Here is a 23,342-nt window from a genome sequence, read left to right as displayed (position 1 = left end):
GCTGCAGAAATGAGTTAGGCCTCTGAGCGTCGCTGTTGACCATCTATCTAAGGAGTAATAGGCAGCGAAAAGGTCCCACATTTCGGCTCTCACAACGCAAAGGGCTGCTAATTTGGTCACACAGTCCTCCGGAACGCCTGAACACTCGGCCCAGCGGCCTCACTGGGAGTCTCCACAGGGTGCTGATCGGCCACTGCTGCCACTTCGGACTCTGGGGGGTGAACGTGGGAATCCTGGCTCTTGACCCCGAGAAGAGACTGCGGCACAGGGAAATGGCGGCTCGGCCAAAGTCCCCCCACTGCAGAAGGCTGGTCCTGCTGTGCGTCCTTTGGGCGGCCCGGTGGGGGGCCGCGGCTGGACAGATGCGCTATTCTGTGCCAGAGGAGAGCGACCAAGGTGCTTTCGTGGGCAACATCGCCAAAGACTTGGGGTTGGAGCCCGTGGCCCTGGCGGAGCGCGGCGTCCGCATCGTCTCCAGAGGTAGGGCGCAGCTTTTCGCTCTGAGCCCGCGGAGCGGCAGCCTCGTCACTGCGGGCAGGATCGACCGCGAGGAGCTCTGCGCCCAGAGCGCGCCCTGTCTCCTGAACTTTAACATCCTTCTAGAGGATACACTAAATATTTATTCGGTGGAGGTCGAAATAACAGACATCAATGACAACACTCCTCACTTTGGAGTAGAAGAATTGGAAATAAAAATCAGTGAAACCACCACACCAGGATTCCGAATTCCTCTTAAGAGCGCTCATGATGAAGACATTGGCGGGAACAGCCTGCAAAAATACGAGCTCAGCCCAAATGACCACTTCTCCCTGGAAATGCGAAGCGCAGCAGACGCGAACAAGCACCCGGAGCTGGTGCTGCAGCGTGCCCTGGACCGCGAACAAGAGGCAGTCCACCATCTCCTCCTCGTCGCTTCCGACGGGGGTGACCCCATCCGATCGGGCACCTTACGGATCCGAGTGACAGTCCTGGATGCGAACGACAACGCGCCGGTGTTTACTCAGCCTGAGTACCATGTCAGTGTCCCAGAGAACGTGCCTGTTGGCACCCGAATACTCACGGTCACTGCCACCGACGCAGATGAGGGGCACAACGCTGAAGTGGCATACTTTCGAGAAAAAAAGCCTAAAGAAACATCAGAGGTATTTGAGCTTAAGTCGACATCCGGAGATATTGTGATCACCAAAAATCTAGATTATGAAGATGTCAAATACCATGAAATAGATATAGAAGCTCAAGATGGTCCAGGCCTTCTGACCAGAACCAAGGTCATGGTCACTGTTCTGGACGTGAATGACAATGCCCCAGAATTTTACATGACTTCTGTTACCAGCTCAGTTCCTGAAGATGCTCCCCCAGGAACCATGATTGCCCTTTTCAACGTGCACGACAAGGACTCTGGGCAGAACGCATTTCTCCAATGTTCACTCCCACAGGACCTTCCTTTCAAATTAGAGAGGTCGGTGGACAACTACTATCGACTAGTTACAACCAAGCCCCTGGACAGGGAACAGATTTCCCTCTACAACATCAGTGTGACCGCTAACGATGAAGGGAACCCGCCTCTGTCCTCCAATGCTCAAGTTTTACTGCAGGTGACAGACATCAATGACAACCCGCCTGCCTTCCTACAGACTTCCTATTCTGCCTACATTCCCGAAAACAATCTTAGAGGCGCCTCCATCTTTTCTGTGATGGCCCATGACCCTGACAGCGGTGACAACGCACATGTAACCTACTCTTTGGTGGAGCAAACCATCCAGGAGGCGCCCCTGTCCTCCTATGTCTCCATCAATGCAGACACAGGAGTCTTATATGCCTTGAGCTCCTTTGACTATGAGCAGTTTCGAGCCCTGCACCTGTGGGTGGCTGCCAGTGACAGCGGGGACCCATCCCTCAGCAGCAACGTGTCGCTAAGCCTGTTAGTGCTGGACCAGAATGACAATGCTCCTGAGATCCTGTACCCCACGCTCCCCACCGATGGCTCTACTGGTGTGGAACTAGCGCCTCGCTCTGCAGAGCCGGGCTACCTGGTCACCAAGGTGGTGGCGGTGGACAGAGACTCTGGACAGAACGCCTGGCTGTCCTACCGCCTGCTCAAGGCCAGCGAGCCAGGGCTCTTCGCGGTGGGCGTGCACACGGGCGAGGTGCGCACAGCGCGGGCCCTGCAGGACAGGGATGCGCTCAAGCAGAGCCTGGTGGTGGCTGTCCAAGACCACGGTCAGCCTCCTCTCTCTACCACCGTCACACTCACCGTGGCCGTGGCTGACAGCATCCCCGAAGTCCTAGCCGACCTGGACAGCATCAAGGCCCCTGCAGACCCTGATGACTCAGGCCTCACGCTGTACCTGGTGGTGGCTGTAGCGGTGGTCTCCTGCGTCTTCCTGGCCTTTGTCATTGTGCTGATGGCACTCCGCGTGTGTCACTGGCACAAGTCTCATTTGATGCCGGCAGCCATTGGTGGTATGGGGGCAATGCCTGCTGCACCTTTTGAGGCTGTGGATGGGGTGCGGGCTTTTCTACAGATGTATTCCCATGAGGTCTCCCTCACCACGGACTCTCGGAATAGTCACCTGATCTTCCCTCAGCCCAACTATGCGGACACGCTGGTCAGCCAGCAGACCTGTGAGAAAAGCGATTTTCTCTCCGCATCTCAATCTCTACTTGAAGGTAACGGAGAAGAAACACTTCCACAGGTAAACTAGCTCTTCATGATATACTTAGATGCTATTTTGTTTAATCAAATAAATCACCCCATTTATGGTACTTAACTACTGCCATTATATACATTATTCTCTTTTTCTTTCTTATGGTTCTTTGATAATCTATTTAATTTTTTGGAAATAGCCCTGGTTGAATTATTTCTGAATAATTTGACTCTGAAGGAGAAGGGATGATATATAGTTCATTGTAGAATAAAAATAACTACAAAGAAGTGAAAGTAATAGTTAGCTTATCAGAAGAACACTTGCAGTACCTCAGTGGGTGTTTGGTTTCTACCCCTGGTTTCAACAACTTTTTTTCCTTGAAAGCATAAAAGTTGGGTTTTAAGATTTCTTGCACCTCTTTGTCCTTAAAATTTTAAAACTTTATGTTTCATATTGCAATCTGTTTTATAAAACATCAAATACCTTAGATTGTTAGTATCTTCTTGCTTTAGGGTAATGTTTCCCTTCCATTTATAAGTGATGTGTTTTCCTTTCATTTAATTTGCAACCCTTCCTTGTTTTGAAAATGATGGCAGTTTAGAAGTATAGATTCTTCGCAGGAAATTTTATTTCAGGAAGGTTTGCAATGGTTGCTCTTCTTAGTTACAAATCGTATCATCTCTAAATAGGTATGCCTTCCTTGAAAAGGTGGCTGAATTATAATTCTTCTATAATATAGCTCATTGGCTACTCTTTGTTACTTTTGAATTGTCTCATATCTGGAAGTCATATTGCCTTTTCCCTTTAATATAACATATCTTTAATAAAACTATACCTAAAGTAGCACGATGGAAGGAACTTGGAGGTCATATCAGAAAAGTGCTCATCAAAATCCCCTTTAATCCTCTTCTCAAAGCTTTTCACTCACAAGTGCTGCTAAAAATATTCCTGAACCCTCAGCCAGCTCCTCCACAAAAATACAAACTTATTGTCATCAAGTCGATTCCAACTTGTAGCAACCACATAGGACCGAGTAGAACTGTTTCTCTGTTTCTAAGATCTCAGCTCTTTACCAGAGTAGAAAACCTCACATGCTCTTAAAACCACATTGTTTTTATTGCTTTATTCATCTTCCTATGTTATCTTTTAATATGTTGTTTGGTTCTACATTTAAGAACAGAGAACACACTAATGGACTATGCAATGAGACCTATCTCATTTAGATTTGATATTAATGATGTACTTACGTGATCTATCCTAATGTACTATGTGGTGTCATTATCGGTAGGTGCTATAATTCTACATTATAGTTAGGAGCATTTGGTAAGATAACATTTTGAAAGTACTGTATTCCACTGCATGTAACCCAACCAGAAACCCACTGCCCTTGAGCTGATTCATACTCATAAAAAAGCATATGCCTTCTAGTAGATTCCAAATCATAGTGACTCCATAGGACAGCATAGAACCACTCCTTGGCTTTCCAAAGATGTAACTCTTGACAGGATCAGACAGTTCCATCTTTCTTTCTCTTTTGCTGGTGGGTTTGAACCAATGACCTGGAGGTTAGCAGTCCATTGCTTACCGATATCGCCTATTATTAGTATTATCATAATTTCTATGAAGTAATATTTGAACTTATTGTGGAACAGCATGTCCTAGGATCTTTGTTTACTAGTAAGATAAATAAAGAAGCTTACAGTAGGGAACATTGAAGACAGTGTCCCTTTCATTGTGTCGTAACTCTTTGTCACAAAACAATCAAAACCAAAAATCCCTTATGCACAGGTATGTAATGCACTGTGGTGAAAATGACAAATACAGTTTACATCAAGTTCTGTGCTTGCAGAGCAAAATAGCTACAGAGAAAGGAACTCTCGGATGTAAAATGAAAAATTGTCTACACTTGTTTTAAAAAAACATTAAAAACTTCTTCACACTATAGATTTAGTCAATATAAAGCTCTTTCAGTATGTGGAAGATCCATGACTACTTTTCTCGCACATCTAGGGATGATCATCGCTGTATTGCCATTCTTGCTCATCTCCTAGCCTTTTGCTCTTCGAACATGCCCTGGGAAAGCCTTTTTAACCTCCAAGGCAGCTTCCCTAGAGCAGTTATTTCACTGCACTGTAATTCCTTTCTTACTTTTATACCCTCATAAACTCTGAAGGAAATGTTTGTGGCCATCATAAACCTTAAATCCCCACTAACTGATTTGACCTAGTTGGCACTTAATTGTGTGTTTATTTAGTGACTATGTTAAATAACCAATATAGAAGCTCACCTGTCACTCTCAAGGACAACTTCAAAAGGATAACCTGTAAATAAGGTTAATTGTGCGTGGTTCTTACACATGGAACAGTTCAAAAGAGTAACTCCGGTGCATGATTGCTAATTTGAAGTCACACCCTTTAACATATTAGCTCCTTTATGTGAAATAAACATCAATCCATTATCTCTGACAAAAGGATTTTGGGTAAAAATAAACCATTAAAAATAACAAGAAAAAAAGTAAATGGGTTTCTCTGAGAGGATGTAGTAAACGGTTGGACCTCTTGGCGTCGCTGTTGACCACACAAGGAAGAAAACGCAGCTAGAGAGCTGGTCGACCATTTTCTGGCTCCTAAGCGCAAAGAAGTAGCAAGTCAGACTCCGCAGATTTGAGGCTGCTACTAAAGTCACTCCATCCGACAACCAGCTCTATGACCTCTTAACTGGACCTATAACGCATTTGGTTCCCCAAGGAAATAATATTGGAACCCGCTGTGGGAAACGGGAACTGAATTCAGAAGAAAAAAAACCTAGTCACCAGAAATGAATCGCCTGCGATGCCGCCAGGGGAGAGGACTGGCCCTGCTGTGCGTGCTGCTGGGGACGCTGTGTGAAACCGGCGCCGGGCAGATCCGCTACTCCATTCCGGAGGAGCTGGACAAAGGCTCCTTCGTGGGAAACATCGCCAAGGACCTGGGGCTGGAGCCCGAAGAGCTGGCGGAGCGCGGCGGCCGCATCGTCTCCAGAGGTAAGACGCCGCCGCTTTTCGCTCTCAGTCCGCGGAGCGGCGGCCTGGTCACGGCGGGGAGGGTAGACCGCGAGGAGCTCTGCGCTCACAGCCCGCGGTGTCTGGTGAAATTTAACGTCCTGATTGAAGACAAGCTGAACATTTTTGAAGTGGAAATAGAAATTAAAGACGTTAATGATAACGCTCCCGATTTCCTAACAGAGGAATTGGAAATAAAAATTAGTGAACTCACAAGTCCTGGAACCCGGTTTCCACTGAAGACTGCCTTTGACCCAGATGTGGGCCTGAACGCCCTGCAGAAGTACCAGCTCAGCCCCAATGACTATTTCTCCCTGGCTGTGAAGAGCGTCTCTGGTGGGGCCAAGTACCCGGAGCTGATCCTGGAGCGGGCCCTGGACAGAGAGGAAGAGAACGTTCACCAGCTGGTTCTCTCTGCCTCTGATGGTGGCGACCCTGTGCGCTCTGGTGACATGCGCATTCAAGTGGTTGTTCTGGATGCAAATGACAACCCACCGGAGTTTCCTCAGCCTGAGTACCACGTAAGTGTTCTAGAGAACGTGCCAGTGGGCACAAGGCTGCTCAGGGTGAATGCCACCGACCCTGATGAGGGATTCAATGCTCAAGTGTCCTATACCCTAGATAAAATGCCAGGAAACGCCGCTCAGATTTTCCATCTCGACTCAGTCACTGGGGACCTATCAATATTAAGAAGTCTAGATTATGAAGATGCAATGTTCTATGAAATTAAAATTGAAGCTAAAGATGGACCAGGACTCCTTTCAAGAGCCAAGGTTCTGGTTACAGTTCTAGATGTGAATGACAATGCCCCAGAAGTCACAGTCACCTCTCTGACAGGCTCAGTCCCAGAAGACGCTACCCCTGGGAGGGAAGTCGCCCTTATCAACGTGCATGACCGAGATTCTGGGCAGAATGGGCAGGTGACGGTTTTTGCCCTTGGAAACCTGCCGTTTGATTTAGAAAAATCCATAGATTACTACTACCGCTTAGTGACAGCCAGATCCCTGGACCGTGAACAGGTGTCCGAATATAACCTCACTCTGAGAGCCACTGATGGAGGAACGCCCTCACTGTCCACGGAAGCCCACATTCACCTGCGCGTGACAGATGTCAACGACAACCCGCCCACCTTTGCTCACACTTCCTACGCTGCCTATATTCCTGAAAATAACCCCAGAGGTACCTCCATCTTTGCCTTGACCGCCCACGACCCTGACAGCGACAGCAATGGCCTCATCACTTATACACTGACCGAAGGCACCCTACAAGGGGCGCCTCTGTCATCCTACATCTCTATCAACTCGGACTCGGGCATCCTATATGCGCTGCGCTCCTTTGACTATGAGCAGTTCCGAGAGCTGCAGTTGTGGGTGACAGCCAGCGACAGTGGAGATCCATCCCTCAGCAGCAACGTGTCCCTGAGCCTGTTCATACTGGATCAGAACGACAATGTACCTGAGATCCTGTACCCCGCTCTTCCAACAGATGGCTCCACTGGAGTAGAACTAGCTCCACGCTCTGCTGAGCCCGGCTACCTGGTGACCAAGGTGGTGGCGGTGGACAGAGACTCTGGGCAGAACGCCTGGCTGTCCTACCGCTTGCTCAAGGCCAGCGAGCCAGGGCTCTTCGCGGTGGGCGTGCACACGGGCGAAGTGCGCACCGCGCGGGCCCTGCAGGACAGGGATGCGCTCAAGCAGAGCCTGGTGGTGGCTGTCCAGGACCATGGCCAACCTCCTCTTTCGGCCACCGTCACGCTCACGGTGGCCGTGGCCGACAGCATCCCTGATGTTCTGGCCGACCTAGGCAGTCTGGAGCCCTCCCCCAACTCAGATGCCTCCGATCTCACACTGTACCTAGTAGTGGCTGTGGCCGTGGTCTCCTGTGTCTTCCTGGCCTTTGTCATTGTGCTCCTGGCGCTCCGGGTGCGCCGCTGGTACCAGTCTCGCCTGCTGCAAGCCTCTTGTGGTGGGACGGCCAGAGGGCCTGCCACGCACTTTGTGGGTGTGGACGGAGTGCAGGCTTTTCTGCAGACGTATTCCCATGAGGTCTCCCTCACCGCGGACTCTCGGAAGAGTCACTTGATCTTCCCTCAGCCCAACTACGCAGACACGCTCATTAGTCACGAGAGCTGTGAGAAAAGCGAACCCCTCCTGATATCTCAAGAGTTACTTGAAGCAAAAGGAGATTCCAGGCTACTTCAGGTGAGTTTATGTCTTCCTTGGGATTACATAAATTATGCATATTTATTTGAGAAATAAAGTACCGCTAAAGCCATGGTGGTGTAGTGGTTACAAATTGAGCTGCTAACCACAAGGTCAGTGGTTCGAAATCACTAGCCACTCAGTAAGAGAAAGAAGGGGCTCCCTGCTCCTGTAGAGTTACTGTCTCCCCACAGGGGCGGTTCTGACCTGTCCTATGGGGTCACTACGAGTTTTCTTTATAGGCAATAGTCCTGTGACCTAAATAGATTTTTATTCCTCTTTATGGGTTTATAGTAGGACTGCACTTCCTCTTCTATCTGAGACTGGTGGGCCTATGTAACAAATTCTGGCCAATACATTGTGAATGGAAGTCAATGTCACTTCTTGGGGGGTGGGGTTCTAATTGTCATTGTGAGAATTTTCAGATCTCTAAGTTACTCTTTGAAAGTATGACTGCTGCTTCCATGTGGGCTCTTGAGTAACTCTGATGAGAGAAAGCTCTCATAGTGACCCAACATTGATCTGCAAAATTGTGACAACCAGACCCTTTGCATTTTAAATTGTTGTGAAGTGAGCTTTGTTACCTCGGTCTAAGCCACCTATTCTGACACCAGCTAGTAAAACGTCAAGAGGTTTTAGTCTTCCACAAAATTATGCTTGACTCTTTCCAAGTTAAACCACTTTGTCATCTCAGTGACACAGAGTGTTAGATAAAGAATGGAGGTTTGTTCAAATGGATTTACTTGACCTTTATTCTCTATTATATGGAGCTAAACATATGTATGTATTGGTTTCAGACTTTTGCCTGAAAGTGGAAACTTTATTTGCTCAAACTGCCATGAACATTAGGCTGATATTCCTTCTAATTTGAGAAGGATTAAACAATTTTAGGAAGACGTGTCTCTTGGCCTCTGTAGGAGAGTCCCAAGCCATCCACATCAATAGTGGAATCAAAGTCTTGACTGTGTTCTACAACTTGTTAAAGCCAGACGTTGCTAGCCTATGAATTTATTTTCACACATGCAGTTACATCATCCAAAATCTGACAAGAATAAATTCCACTAGTTATCAATGAAACAAATTTATCCCTCAGTATTAGAAAGTGGTCATTCAAGAATGTGAGACAATGGGGCCTAAGCAAAAACAGAGGTAGGTGTATTCTCCCTCAAATCTGCCAATATGCCACGGGGGAGGGGGATACACATGTTTTTTGGCATGTATTTTTAGGAAAAGTATTTATTGTATCAGTTTCCGTACCAGGAGATATTAAATGATTAGTGCAAAAAGAACTTTGATGCACAAAGACTATAAGAAGCCCATAAAACATAGCCTGCAAATGTATCATGAAAATGTACTAATAATACAAAGCCAGTACAATATCCATATGCTTATATAGAAAATGGAAGGTCTCAGATATACATTTTAATTTTTAAGTGGTCCTTTTTCCTGAAGAACGGACCAGATGTATTTCTGTAGAAAGGGGATAAACATTCGAAATAAAAAGGAGTAGAAAGCAAATATAAAGGCACACAATAGAGAAAATATGGTGTGGAATGTCTTGGAAAATAAATGTGGTTTGAGTGGAATATAAGAACACGTATACATGAAATTATAAAATAGTAAGATAAATTGAGAAAATTTTGGATTGCATTTGAAGTAAAAGCATCGACTGTTTGGATTACTACAGACCAGTCAAGAATTACAGGTAAGTTCCAAAATGAAGCATTCCAACATTCAATCAAGTCAAACTTATTTTACTCACTAATGGCATAACTTGACTGGAACTGAGAATTGGTATTATAGAGATTATATACGCATCCACATACCACAAAATCATTGATTTAATAAAAATAAATATGGCATGCACAAGATTTCACTTTATAAAAGCATGTGCTGAAATACTAAATTAGTCTCTTTAACAAAATGTCAGGGTCTTCTTTACTTAGCTGGGAAGATGGTTTGTTTTTGTAGAGAAGATCAATACATTAAGTCTAGGGCTTTCACTTATTCTTTTTGTATATGTTATATGTGTTCTTTTAAAGTATTGCTAAATTAATAAGATATTGGTGGAGAGGTTCAAAACACTAAATAAATGAGGTTACCGCAACGAATTAACATAAATGTAAAGATTAGAGCCCACTTAAAAATGTGAACGAAAAGCCACTAACTTATTTGAATACAACCATACTTCTCATGCCAGTGTTTATAAATGCTGCGAAATCACTGAAAACATTTTTGCCCACAAACTTGGGGAAGAAAGAGAGGGATGGCTGTGCGTCTTTTGAATTTTTTATGAACTAAAAAAGAATATAAGATGACGGGAATGTGTATGATATGGTGACAAGCAAGAAACTATCCAAGTTCATGTGAAAATGGGAATATGTGGCTCATTGTGACAAATAGCTTTTGCGTTAAGGATAAATACTGGGCAAAAATGAAGTTCTCCAATACCACCTCTGGGCGCCGCTGTTGACCAAAGGAAAGAGAAGAGTTCTCATTCCCGCTGGAATTTCTGAAGGAGTGCTTTTTCCGGTGCTCCGCAGAAAGCAGGCCGGTCTTCTAAGCGTCCTCACGCACCCAAAAGCTATACCCTTAAATCACACACGTCCAAGGTGCCGTGATTCTTTTTTTGTTTGTTTTAATATCCCCGAGAAACCTTGCAAAGAAGCTTCCTGGAGCGTTCCGGCCATGCAGAGGAACTGCAGAGCAGCTGAACGGAGGAAAAGGCAGGTACTGCTTCCCTTCCTGCTGTCTTTGTTCTGCGGGGCCCTCTCCCAGCAGATCCGCTACACGATTCCGGAGGAGCTGGCGACCGGCTCGCTGGTGGGGCCTCTCGCCACCGATCTGGGGCTCAGCGCCCAGGAGTTGCCGGCCCGAAAACTCCGGGTTAGTGCAGAGGAGGAGTATTTCAGCATCAGCGCGGAGAGCGGGGATTTGGTAATGAGCGGTCGGATAGATCGAGAGAAGATATGCGGGAAGAAATCAGAATGTGCTCTAGAATTTGAAGCGGTCGCTGACAACCCAATGAACATTTTCCACATAGTTGTGGCCATCCAGGATATTAACGACAATGCACCACATTTCACTGCAAAATATATTGATCTGGAGATTTGTGAATCAGCCTCACCTGGGGTAAAATTCTCTCTGGACTCTGCGCAAGATGCGGATGTAGAAAGTAATTCGCTGAAGATATATACCATCAACTCCAATCAGTATTTCTCAGTATCCACAAAAGAGAGTCCCGATGGAAGTAAATACCCAGAACTACTGCTGGAAAAACCTCTGGACAGGGAACAACAGAGCTCCCATCAATTGATCTTGACTGCCAAGGACGGCGGGACCCCTTCTCTCACGGGTACCACCCAGGTCAGAATCCAGGTCACTGACGCCAATGATCATGCTCCTGTATTTAGTCAGGAGGTATACCGAGTCAGCCTCCAAGAAAACGTGTCCCCGGGCCACCCTGTGCTGCGTGTGACAGCCACCGACCAGGACGAGGGCATTAACGCTGAGATCACATATGCCTTCCACAATGTGCCCACAAGTACCAGCCTTCTCTTCAGACTCAATCCACATACTGGTGACATCACAACCAACGGCACTTTGGACTTTGAAAAAACAAGGAGCTACGTATTGGGTGTAGAAGCCAAGGACGGAGGGGTGCATACAGCTCGCTGTAATGTTCAGATTGAAATTATTGATGAGAATGACAATGCCCCGGAAGTGACATTCATCTCCTTCTCTAACCAGATTCCAGAGGAAGCAAACCTTGGAACAGTAATAGCCCTCATTAAAGTGCGGGACCAGGATTCTGGACACAATGGCTTAGTGACATGCTATATTCAGAAAGAAGTTCCCTTTAAATTAGAGCCCACCTCCAAGAATTATTATAAGCTGGTGATTGATAGGGCACTGGACCGGGAGCAGACAGCAGAGTATAATATCACCATCATAGCCACTGACAAAGGACAGCCGCCCCTCTCCTCCAGCACAAGTGTCACCCTGCACATCGCTGATGTCAACGACAACGCTCCAGTTTTCCATGAAGCCTCCTACGTGGTCCACGTGGCTGAGAATAACCCTCCCGGCGCCTCCATTGCACAGGTCAGCGCCACCGATCCAGATCTGGGACCCAACGGCCAAGTCTCCTACTCCATTGTGGCCAGCGACCTGGACCCGCGGGCGCTGTCGTCCTACGTGTCCGTGAGCGCGCACAGCGGGGTCGTGTTCGCGCAGCGCGCCTTCGACCACGAGCAGCTGCGCGCCTTCCAGCTGACGCTGCAGGCGCGTGACCAGGGCTCGCCCGCGCTCAGCGCCAACGTCAGCCTGCGCGTGCTGGTGGGCGACCGCAACGACAACGCGCCCAGAGTGCTGTACCCCGCGCTGGAACCTGATGGCTCCGCTCTCTTCGACACCGTCCCGCGCGCCGCGCAGCCTGGCTACCTGGTCACCAAGGTGGTGGCGGTGGACGCAGACTCAGGACACAATGCCTGGCTGTCCTACCACGTGCTGCAGACCAGCGAGCCCGGGCTCTTCAGCGTGGGGCTGCGCACGGGCGAGGTGCGCACAACGCGAGCATTAGGCGACAGGGATGTGACCCGCCAGCGGCTGCTGGTCGCTGTGCGAGATGGAGGACAGCCACCTCTGTCGGCCACAGCCACACTACTCCTGGTCTTCGCAGACAGCCTGCAGGAGGCGCTGCCGGACCTCGGCGATCGCCCTGAACCCTCTGACCCCCAGTCTGAGCTGCAGTTCTATCTGGTCTTGGCTTTGACCTTGGTCTCCGTGCTCTTCCTCCTCGCTGTGACTCTGGCAGTCGCTCTGCGCCTGAGAAGCTCTTCCAGTTCCTCCACAGGGGGTTGCTTTCCATCCGGTCTCTGCTCCAAATCTGAACCTGGGGTTCTCCCAAACTACAGCGAAGGAACGCTGCCCTATTCCTACAATCTATATGTTGCCACCCAATCAGCAAAAGCAGAATTTAATTTTCTCAACGTGACCCCGGAAATGGCTCCCCCGCAGGATCTCTTAAGTGATGATCCTTCTGCGATTGTGTGTGCCAGTAATGAAGATGCCAAAACCACTTATGATCCTTCTTTTTCCTCTCACGTGAGTTTCTGCAAGCCTACTTAAATTATCTGTGCTGTATTTCCTTCTCACTGGTGGGTAACAGCTACCGAAGGGTAGTTGTTCCTTGTTCTGTGACGGCAGCTAGTAAAGAGTGTGCGTTCGACTGGTTCCTTGATTGCTCGGTAGTCTTAGTAGTTCCCTAGCTACCGCTGCTTCTTTTTATCTGTCAGCATTTCTGTATATGCGTGGTAAATCTTGGTAGAGAGAGCTTGCTCCTGATGACACCACTTTTAATAATAACAGTGCCCTTTCTTAAATAAATAATTAAAAAGCCTGGTGATGCAGTGCTTAAATGCCTGGGTGGTAATCAAAAGCTGCTTCTATAAAGATGTATAACTTTGGAGACCCTGAGGGACAGTTCTACTCTGCTCTAGATAGTTACTATGAGTCAGAATCAACTCAATGGTAAAGGGTTTATGTGTGTGTGTGTGTGTGTGTGTGTTTTCTTAACTGATGTCTTATACTAGTTTTTACAACTAATGCTATGCTTTACTCTTCATAAACACATTGAGTTTGGGGTGTGTGTGTGTGTGTGTGTGTGTGTGTTTTGTTTTGCTCCAACTTTGGTTGCAAAAGTATTTATTGTTTAACTGTAACTCATATATGTAACATGACAATTAAGTCTCTCAGTACCTCTTTGCCTTAAGATGCATACCATAGACAACCAAATTGTAGATTAGAATGACTAATTTTGGGCCAATTTTATCTCCACTTCATAATCTCACTCAGAGATGTTCCATCATTTCTCCATTCTCTAATCACTGATTTTTATATTCTTTCTATTTTTTACTATTACAATGGGTGTGATGAGCATTTTATATGGTCCTTTCCATATTATTGTTTCTTTATTAAAATTTCTGCAAAATGAGTCAAACCTACAAACATTTTGAGATTTTAAAAATATGTAGGAGCAAATGTATTTGGAAACATCTAATTTTACCTCCCAATCTACAGGAAAGTGTGGGTCCTTGAGGATTGTGTAAGGCGTATTTGCACTTTCAAAGTCTGGAGATTTTTTTTTAATGTACATAGATTTTTTGTGTGTGTTTGGTTGGAATTTGTGGGCTATTTCTTGATGCTAATAATGATGAATAATCTAAGGACCAGAGAGCCCTGGCAGTATAACAGTTACGCATTGGGCCACTAACCTCAAGATCAGCAGTTGAAAACCACCAGCCACCCCTCAGGAGAAAGATGAGGCTCTTTACTCCTGTTAAGATTCACAATCTTGGAAACCCACTGGGGCAATTCTACTCTGTTCAATTGGGTTGCTACGAATTGGAATCGTCTCAGTGACAGTGGGGATCTAAAGACCTGGCTAGTGTTCTATCTCAAGAGTTCTCAGATGAATAACTTACTCTTGGTATGCATATGCTGCAATAAGAAAGCTATGAAACCTGCAATGGGAGTTTATGGAGGTTGTTGTTCATGGCCATCTACTGTGACTCATGCCGACCTCATTTAAAACAGAATGAAACATTGCCAGGTCCTGTGTCATTTCTGTCATCTCTATGGTCACTCTTTATAATTAAATCCATTGTAGTGATCACTGTGTATTCTGAGTTCCTTCCAACATGGGAAGCTCATCTTCCAGCACTGTACCAAGTAATATTGTTATGATCCATAGGCTAATTTTTAAAGTAGATTGTCAGATATTTCTAGTCCATCTTAGTCAGGAGGCTCCACTTGTTTTAGGAACCTGTCCATAGTGGGTGACCTGACTGGCATTTGAAGTACTAATGGCATAGGTCCACTGTTGTGCAACTCCTCATAGCCTGACAAACTAACAGATGGGTGGTGGGAGGATTCATAAGCAGTTACCAAATTATTTCCTTCTAATGCTATTTCTAAAATAAAATTCAAATAAACTTAGAAATTGTGGTCAAATGATATCTATTAGATGAAATGAACCACTGAAATCACTGCTTTTTACTATACTTCAATCTTTTTGTCTTCTCGTCTTTAGTGTGCATACTTATGATCAGTTGCATTTACCATTTTAGGTATTGTAACTGCATTTGTACTCATGCAATAAACATCAAAATGCTTGAATGCCTAGTCTATGAAGGGTACTGTTCTAGTAACTAAGCACACAGCTGTGAACTTCTGGGCAGATATAGTTTATGGACAATTGTGCTGTATACAAAATAAATGATCAAAAGTCTCTCCCCAGACATATTATCATACTTGTGGAGCCCATTTGTACAGGGGTAAGACTAGCTCTTGATCAATAGATTTTTTTTGCAAGGGAATTGAAATGTTTCCCTAAGGTACAAAGAGTCAATGTATGTGAGGAAACTTGTTTCGGCCCAGTTTAAGACTAGAGCCCAAAGTTCGAAGCTCTCTGGCCGGTATTGTCTGTTCACGTAACACTTTTCTCCGCTCTCCAAGTCCGTCCTTGTTCCTAGGAAGAATTAAAACTCATCCCTCTGTACACCACCCAGAGTACACAGTACCCAGGTGCTGAAAATGGAATACAGGCAGAAATAATGCAAAAACTGGTAAGAAAAGGAGGCTTAGCTTTAAAAATCATCGTACTAGTCGCTTCAAGAGAATAAATAACTTGACAGTGAAGAGTTCATAGTACAGAAAGCCTTGATTCATTCTGAGATTGTCCTTGCAAATCAAGCAACAGGAGCTTGACTGGTATTCTTTCAGGAGAAATTGGTTTAGGTATAGAAATGGCTGTGAAACTAATACTTTAATTTACCAAGAACGGGTTGCAGTAACAGGTTAGGACTCTGAGTGTCGCTGTTCACCAATCAGGAGGACATAAGACCATCAGAAATTTATTTCAAAGCACAAGATTTCGCCACATAAAGCACTGGTTCTGGGGCTTTACGGAAGCTTCCACCTGGACTCTTGCAAGTTCCAACACCCAAAGGCTAAAGCGCATTATCTTGGATCCCGAAGCTCCCGCAGCCCTTCCAGATTCCACAGAGGAGGGGAAGCCCAAGCGCTGCCTGTTCCGCGGCGGGGCGGCAATGGCGGCTCCACATCGGCGGGGCTGCAGCGGGCTGGCCTGGGTCTGCTTTCTCGTGGGGGCCCTGTGGGAGACCCGGGCAGAGCCGATCCGCTACTCTGTGCCTGAGGAGCTGGACAAAGGCTCTTTCGTGGGCAACATCGCCAAGGACCTGGAGCTGGAGCCCCGGGAGCTGGCGGAGCGCGGGGTCCGCATCGTCTCCAGAGGTAGGACCCAGCTCTTTGCTCTGAACCCGCAAAGCGGCAGCTTGATCACCGCGGGCAGGATCGACCGCGAGGAGCTCTGTGACAGAGCTGCCAAATGCGTAGCAAACCTGGAGATCCTCCTGGAGGAGAAAGTGAAGATTTGGGGAGTAGAAGTGGAAATCATCGATGTTAATGATAACACGCCCAGCTTTGAGGCAGAGGAGAGGGAAATAAAAGTTGTTGAAAATGAAAGTCCTGGGACAAGATTCCCTCTTCCTGAAGCTTTTGATCTGGATGTCGGGGTAAATTCTCTGCTAAGCTACCAGCTAAGCCCGAATGGTCCCTTCTCCCTGGATGTGCAAAGCGGGCCCGATGGGATTAAGTACCCGGAGCTGGTGCTGGAGCGCCCTCTGGACCGCGAGGAAGAGCCCATGCACCACCTGGTGCTCACCGCTTCCGACGGGGGCAACCCGGTTCGCTCTGGCACTGCCAGGATTCGCGTGAAAGTCATGGATACCAACGACAATGCCCCTGTATTCACCCAACCAGAGTACCACGTGAGTGTCCGCGAGAACATACCAGTGGGCACCCGGCTGCTCACTGTAAAAGCCACTGATCCAGATGAAGGAGCCAATGGGGAAGTGACATATTCTTTCCGCAAAATGAGAGGCAAAATATCCCAGCTCTTCCAGTTGAATTCTCTGACTGGGGACATAGCAATCGCGGGGGATTTGGATTACGAAGACTCCGGATTCTATGACATAGATATAGAAGCCCATGATGGGCCTGGTCTCCGAGCCAGAAGTAAGGTACTGGTGACAGTGCTGGACATCAATGACAACGCTCCTGAAGTCACCGTGACATCACTCACCAGCTCAATCCAAGAAGTGTCTCCCCCGGGCACAGTGATTGCACTTTTCAATGTGCATGACGGCGACTCGGGAGAGAATGGCCTGGTAACATGTTCAATCCCAGATCACCTGCCGTTCACACTTGAAAAGACCTACGGAAATTATTATCGGCTGTTGACACACAGAACTCTGGACAGGGAAGATGTCTCAGAATATAACATCACAGTAATTGCCACTGACCAGGGAACCCCGCCACTGTCCTCGGAAACTCACATCGCGCTGCACGTGGCAGATATTAATGACAATCCACCCACCTTCGACCAGGCCTCCTACACAGCCTACATTCCCGAAAACAACCCTCGAGGTGCTTCCTTCTTCTCCGTGACTGCCCAGGACCCTGACAGTGGTGAGAATGCTCAAGTCACATATTCTTTGGCCGAGGGCACCCTCCAGGGGGCGCCTCTGTCTTCCTACATCTCCATCAACTCTGAGACTGGGGTCCTCTATGCCCTGCGTTCCTTCGACTATGAACAGTTTCGGGATTTACAGCTACAGGTGACTGCCAGCGACAATGGGGACCCGCCACTCAGCAACAATGTGTCATTGGGCCTATTTGTGCTGGACCAGAATGACAATGCACCTGAGATACTGTACCCGGCTCTTCCCACCGATGGATCCACAGGAGTGGAGCTGGCTCCCCGCTCTGCAGAGCCTGGCTACTTGGTGACCAAGGTGGTGGCAGTTGACCGAGACTCTGGGCAGAACGCCTGGCTGTCCTATCGCCTGCTCAAGGCCAGCGAGCCAGGGCTCTTCGTGGTGGGCGTGCACACGGGCGAGGTGCGCACAGCGCGGGCCCTGCAGGACAGAGACGCGCTCAAGCAGAGCCTGGTGGTTGCGGTCCAGGACCACGGTCAGCCCCCTCTCTCGGCCACCGTCACGCTCACAGTTGCTGTGGCTGACAACATCCCCGAGGTCCTAGCTGACCTGGTCAGCATCAAGACACCTGTGAACCCAGACGACTCTGGCCTAACTCTGTACCTAGTAATAGCCGTGGCCACAGTCTCTTGCGTCTTCCTCGCCTTCGTCATCATGCTGCTGGCTCTCAGGCTGCGGCGCTGGCACACCTCGCGTCTGCTTCAGACCTCAAGAGAGCTGGCAGGTGTGTCTGCCTCGCACTTTGTGGGCGTAGACGGGGTGCGGGCTTTCCTACAGACCTACTCCCATGAGGTCTCCCTCACCGCGGACTCTCGGAAGAGTCACCTGATCTTTCCTCAGCCCAACTACGCGGACACGCTATTAAGTGCAGAGAGCTGTGAGAAAAGCGAGCCTCTTGTGATGCCTCAGGACCTCCTTGAAACAAAAGGAGACTGCAGTCAGGTGAGTTGATCTTATTATCCATCTTACTGACACTCAAACATAGTCACAGAGCTGTGATAGACATGCCTTCTGTGGATAAGATACTCATCAAATGAAGTCACCTGTGTTTTAAAAATATTAGGATGCCTCACAGGGAAGGGAAGGAAACCCTTTAATAATAAATAACAACTGCTATGACACAAAGAAGTTATTTGCTTAGTACTTGTTCTTTATCATCATTATTCCTTGTTAATGTCCACAGCAGTGTCATAATTGTATTCCTCTAAAACATCTCACTCGTTAAAAACTATTTTCCTTTAGTCATACACACTGTTAAATTAGAACTGTTGGAAGGCAGTTCCGTAAATATATATATTTACAGCATCTTTTCTTATGAAGTTATTCTTGAATTGGACTGAGTATTTTAACACTCAAGTAATCCATTGTAGTTGAAACTCAAATTTTTTCCTTTAAAGTGCGTTTTCTATTATGATCACAAAGTGCTAATTTAGGAGTGGTGCAGAAATGTTCAATGTTTAGGTACAACTGTAGCAAGTGTGGTTTCCCCATTAAACTAGGATGTTTAAAATACTTTGTTTGTGCTATTTGTAAAATGAAGCATCAATGTGTGATTCCTTCGGTGCACTTCTGTGATTGCCAAAACATATTGCTTTATTTCACTCATATTTATGCAGGTTACAGGAGTGGTTTTAATATATTAACTACATATTAGAGAGACACACTTGAGACTCTTCTTGATGTATAAGGAAAATAGAACTTTTAAAAAATCTTTCATTTCCTCTTCCCCCTCATGATAACCTCTTTGAAATCCTGGAAACTTGGATTCCTAAGTGACTTATGCCTGTCACTGAAAATTACTCTTTCAGATAGCTGTCATTGTGTTGTGGAAGACCATCTTTTAAGTGCAAGGAATATGCAGTGTTTTGATTCCTTGTGCCTCCATTCTGTCCTGTGAATTGCTACAGGATCTATCAATGTCTAGGGACATGCAAGTTAATGACTTTTGAATACCTGGAAGTTACAGCTATAGATTGTGAAAGAGGCCTCAATTTAATTTAGCAAGGGAAGTTTTCCTTTCTACATTTGTTTTCTTCCTGGGGTGGTGTGATAAAATAGCCATTGCTATCCATTCCGTACCAGCTCTTAGAACCCTTATAGAACAGAGAACGGCCCCAGAGGAACGCCAAGGCTGCACATTATCAGGTTTTCTCTCTCAGACAGCAGGGTGAGCTCCAACTGCCAACTTTTTGGTGAGCAGCCAAGCGCTGCTTCACCGCCACACCATCACCACAGCTTCAAGGTTCACTATGTGGATTAAGTAAGAATGTGACAAGATATAAAACTGCCTGGCATAGAGAGAGGAACATAGAGGGAAAAGAACACAAATGAATACCGGCACATTCTACCTGGGGAGAGATTGTTGAAAACAAAAAAGGCTCTAAAAATATATTTGAGAAATGGTTCAATTTCCTGAAATATTATCAGACATGCACTAATACTGATATTAGGAATAGTATTCCAGAATCGGAGAGGGGTGTGTTTTTAATGCCTAGAAGAACAATAAATGATTCATGATCTAATACAACATGAAAATATATTTGTTTGCATGAGAAATGGGTTTTCTTTAGGAAATAATGTTCCTGGTTAAACAAGTTACTGTATATTATATAATGGACCTTGCTAATGTCAGACAGATCTTGGAGAAAAGCAGAAAATAATAGAAAAATATTCACCCATATTTTATTGGCCAAATAAAGGCATCTCTACTGTGTAAATAATCACAAACTGTGGATAACATTGGGAATTCCAATACAGATAAGTGCACTTATACAGAACTTGTACATAGACCAATAAACAGTTAGTAATTCAAACAGGACAAGGGGATACTACATGGTTAAATCAAGAAAGATATATGTCAAGACTGTATCCTTTCACCATATTTATTCAATCTGTATACCGAACAAATAATCCAAGAAACTGGCATCAGGGTTGGAAGAAGGCTCATTAACAAGCCGCCACATACAGATAACACAGCATTGCTCGTTGTCGTCGAAAATGAACAGGACAGGAAGCACTTACTGAAGACTGAAGACTGAAGCTTTCAGTGTAGATTGCACCTCAACATATAATAAAAATCCTCACAACTGGGCCAAAAGACAGCATGATAAATGGAGAAAAGATTGATGCTGTCAGGGATTTCATCTCTACTTGGATCCACAATGTCCACGGAAACAGCGGTCAAGAAATCTAATATTTGCATTGGGTCAATCTGCTGCAAAAGACTCCTTTAAAGTACTTAAAAAGCAAAACTGTCATTTTGAAGACTACAGTGAACCTGTCCCAAGTCATATGAATTTCAATTGCCTTGTGGAAGCTGGACAATAAGAAAGACCAGAAAAGGATTGGTGCATTTGCTCTACAATGTTGGCAGAATAGGAAAAATACTAGGGACTGTCAGAAGAACAAACAAATCTATCTTGAAAGAAGTACATCCAGAATGCCCCTAACAGTGCCCATGAGACTTTGCCTATACAACGAGCACACAGAAGGAAACAGTACTTGGAGAAGAAAGTCGAGGGTCAGTAAAACAGAGAAAGGTCCTCCACCGGGTATATTGACACAGTGGCCACCATGGCTCAGACATAGGAATGATAGGGAGAATGGCACAGGACCAGGTTGTAGGTGCAGCCACTCTGTGTCAGAACTGCCTCAGGAGCATCTAACAACAGCGTGGCTAGAAAACAGGAGAAACTCCTCTGTACTGATAGGAAGTGGTTTTCAGATATAGTGGGTGTTGTTTCTTTAGAATGATCTAGTTCCACTTGTGCAAAAAAAATTCAGAGGAAGATTCATAACACTTTATTGCACTGTCTTTTTAGAAGGATACCAGAGAAAAGTAACAATGGTTTATCTTGAAAGATGTGTAGTGGAAGAATTAATGAGGAGATCTCATATAATAAACCTTTTGTGCTTTATTGCAATAGGAAAGAAATGAATATGCGGTTGTCTATTTTAACACAAATAAATACTCTTCATAAATCTAGTGAGTAAAAAGAGTAGAGGAAATAGTTCTTTGCAAACCAATGGTGTAGTTTACCGGGGAACCTCTGGGCGTCGCTGTAGGTCAATGGAAGAGAGGAGAAACGGCGACGCATTGAAAACCTCTGCAAGGGTAATTTCCTGTTCAGAGGCACCACACTAAGAAGGCCGGTTCAGATACAGACACAAGAAAACAAAAGCAGGAGAAGTGACCCTACGCTGGATTCGGCCACCCACAGAAGGTTTGTTTATTCCCTCTCCTGGCCGAAGAGCGGCTCCGCGGAGGAGGAGGGAGAGGATGAGAGAGATCTCGCCGGGGAGCTGGCCGGCGGGCCGGCCGCAGGTATTGATACCTTTCCTACTGTCTTTGTTCGGCGGGGCGCTCCCGGACCAGACCCGCTATTCAATTCCCGAGGAGCTAGCCAAGAACTCGGTGGTGGGGAATCTCTCCAAGGATCTGGGGTTCCATGTCCGCGATTTGCCGTCCCGGAAGCTGCGGATTAGCGGGGAGAAGGAGTATTTTACAGTGAACCCAGAGAGCGGGGACTTACTTGTGAGTGACAGAATAGACCGAGAGGAGATTTGTGGGAAGAAGCCTCTGTGTGTTCTGGATTTTGATGCCGTGGCTGAAAACCCACTAAATATTTTTCATATAGCAGTAGTTGTGCAGGATATAAATGATAATACTCCACTATTCAAACAGAGTCATACTGATGTCAAAATTGGAGAATCCACTCAGCGGGGTACAACATTTCCTCTGGATCCCGCTCTGGATTCTGATGCTGGTCCTAATTCACTGCAAAGATACCACCTTAATGATAATGAGTACTTTGATCTCTTACAAAAACAGACTCCAGATGGTCGTAAATACCCTGAATTGGTTCTGAAACGTTCTCTGGACAGAGAAGAACAGAATTTCCATCAGTTGGTCCTCACAGCTGTGGACGGGGGAGATCCACCCCAAAGTGGCACCACCCAGGTACGAATCCAAGTCTTGGACGCCAATGACAACCCCCCAGTGTTCAGCCAGAATGAGTATAGGGTCAGCCTGCGAGAGGACATGCCCCCAGGCACCTCTGTACTGAGAGTGACAGCCACCGACCTGGATGAGGGCATCAATGCGGAAATTACCTACTCCTTTCATAAGGTTGATGAACACGTGATGCACCTTTTCAACCTAAATCAGAGAACAGGAGACATCACGACAAAAGATTATTTGGATTTTGAAGTTGCTAATACCTACACTCTGCGTATAGAAGCGAAAGATTCCGGCAATCTAGCGGCCCACTGCAGTATCCAAGTAGACGTTCTCGATGAGAATGACTGCGCACCTGAAGTGATCGTGACTTCAGTGTTTTCTCCCCTCCCAGAAGACTCGCCTCAAGGAACAGTGGTCGCCTTGATGAAAACGAGAGACAGAGACTCTGGAGACAATGGAGACGTTTTCTGCCGTGTCCTTGGAAATGACGAGTTTATATTGAAATCTTCCTCGAAGAACTATTACAAATTAGTGACGGATGGCGCCCTGGACCGCGAGCAGATTCCAGAGTACAACATCACCATCATAGCTACCGACAGGGGGAAGCCTCCGCTCACCTCCAGTACGTGTATCACCTTGCAGGTCGCTGACGTCAACGACAACGCCCCGCTGTTCCCCCAGACTTCCTACGTGGTCCACGTGGCTGAGAATAACCCACCAGGCGCCTCCATAGCACAAGTCAGCGCCTCCGATCCAGACTTGGGGCCCAACGGCCAAGTCTCCTACTCCATAGTGGCCAGCGACCTGGACCCGCGGGCGCTGTCGTCCTACGTGTCCGTGAGCGCGCACAGCGGGGTCGTGTTCGCGCAGCGCGCCTTCGACCACGAGCAGCTGCGCGCCTTCCAGCTGACG

The 23,342-nt window shown here is 46.6% G+C and overlaps 5 protein-coding genes across 5 annotated transcripts in view; all 5 read left to right on the top strand.

The window, feature by feature from the left end:
* The first annotated feature begins 142 nt into the window (after positions 1-142).
* LOC105978912 (protocadherin gamma-A2-like) lies at positions 143-2,705 on the top strand. The gene has a single exon (XM_045284940.1). The coding sequence runs from the start codon at positions 273-275 to the stop codon at positions 2,703-2,705; it is 2,433 nt and encodes an 810-aa protein (XP_045140875.1). The 5' UTR covers positions 143-272.
* A 2,760-nt stretch (positions 2,706-5,465) lies between these two features.
* On the top strand, positions 5,466-10,362 carry LOC101657349 (protocadherin gamma-A3). Its single transcript, XM_030888769.2, has 2 exons — positions 5,466-7,889; positions 10,306-10,362. Exons 1-2 carry the CDS (start codon positions 5,466-5,468, stop codon positions 10,360-10,362), a joined length of 2,481 nt encoding a protein of 826 aa, XP_030744629.2.
* A 97-nt stretch (positions 10,363-10,459) lies between these two features.
* Positions 10,460-13,257, top strand: LOC101657652 (protocadherin gamma-B1). Its single transcript, XM_004697044.2, has one exon. It carries the CDS (start codon positions 10,578-10,580, stop codon positions 13,017-13,019), a length of 2,442 nt encoding a protein of 813 aa, XP_004697101.1. The 5' UTR covers positions 10,460-10,577; the 3' UTR covers positions 13,020-13,257.
* A 2,670-nt stretch (positions 13,258-15,927) lies between these two features.
* On the top strand, positions 15,928-18,421 carry LOC105978198 (protocadherin gamma-A4-like). The gene has a single exon (XM_013005677.2). It carries the CDS (start codon positions 16,001-16,003, stop codon positions 18,419-18,421), a length of 2,421 nt encoding a protein of 806 aa, XP_012861131.1. The 5' UTR covers positions 15,928-16,000.
* A 3,328-nt stretch (positions 18,422-21,749) lies between these two features.
* LOC105978205 (protocadherin gamma-B2-like) overlaps positions 21,750-23,342 on the top strand; it is a 4,484-nt gene continuing 2,891 nt past the window's right edge. The window contains exon 1 of the mRNA XM_045284732.1: positions 21,750-23,325. Coding sequence (XP_045140667.1) covers positions 21,750-23,325 — 1,576 coding nt within the window. The remainder of the gene's footprint in view (positions 23,326-23,342) is intronic.

The sequence above is a fragment of the Echinops telfairi genome, unplaced genomic scaffold (genome assembly GCF_000313985.2).
Source record: "Echinops telfairi isolate 266 unplaced genomic scaffold, ASM31398v2 ScPeMD7_7469;HRSCAF=8507_0, whole genome shotgun sequence".
Taxonomy (NCBI): Eukaryota; Metazoa; Chordata; class Mammalia; order Afrosoricida; family Tenrecidae; genus Echinops; species Echinops telfairi.
This window is presented reverse-complemented; position numbering and strand designations above follow the sequence as displayed.

Coding starts and splice junctions, on each gene's coding strand:
- LOC101657652 (XM_004697044.2), top strand. CDS start 10,578: ATGCAGAGGAACTGCAGAGCAGCTGAACGGAGGAAAAGGCAGGTACTG.
- LOC101657349 (XM_030888769.2), top strand. CDS start 5,466: ATGAATCGCCTGCGATGCCGCCAGGGGAGAGGACTGGCCCTGCTGTGC. Junction 7,890..10,305: donor GAGATTCCAGGCTACTTCAG/GTGAGTTTATGT, acceptor TTTTGCGTTAAG/GATAAATACTGGGCAAAAAT.
- LOC105978198 (XM_013005677.2), top strand. CDS start 16,001: ATGGCGGCTCCACATCGGCGGGGCTGCAGCGGGCTGGCCTGGGTCTGC.
- LOC105978912 (XM_045284940.1), top strand. CDS start 273: ATGGCGGCTCGGCCAAAGTCCCCCCACTGCAGAAGGCTGGTCCTGCTG.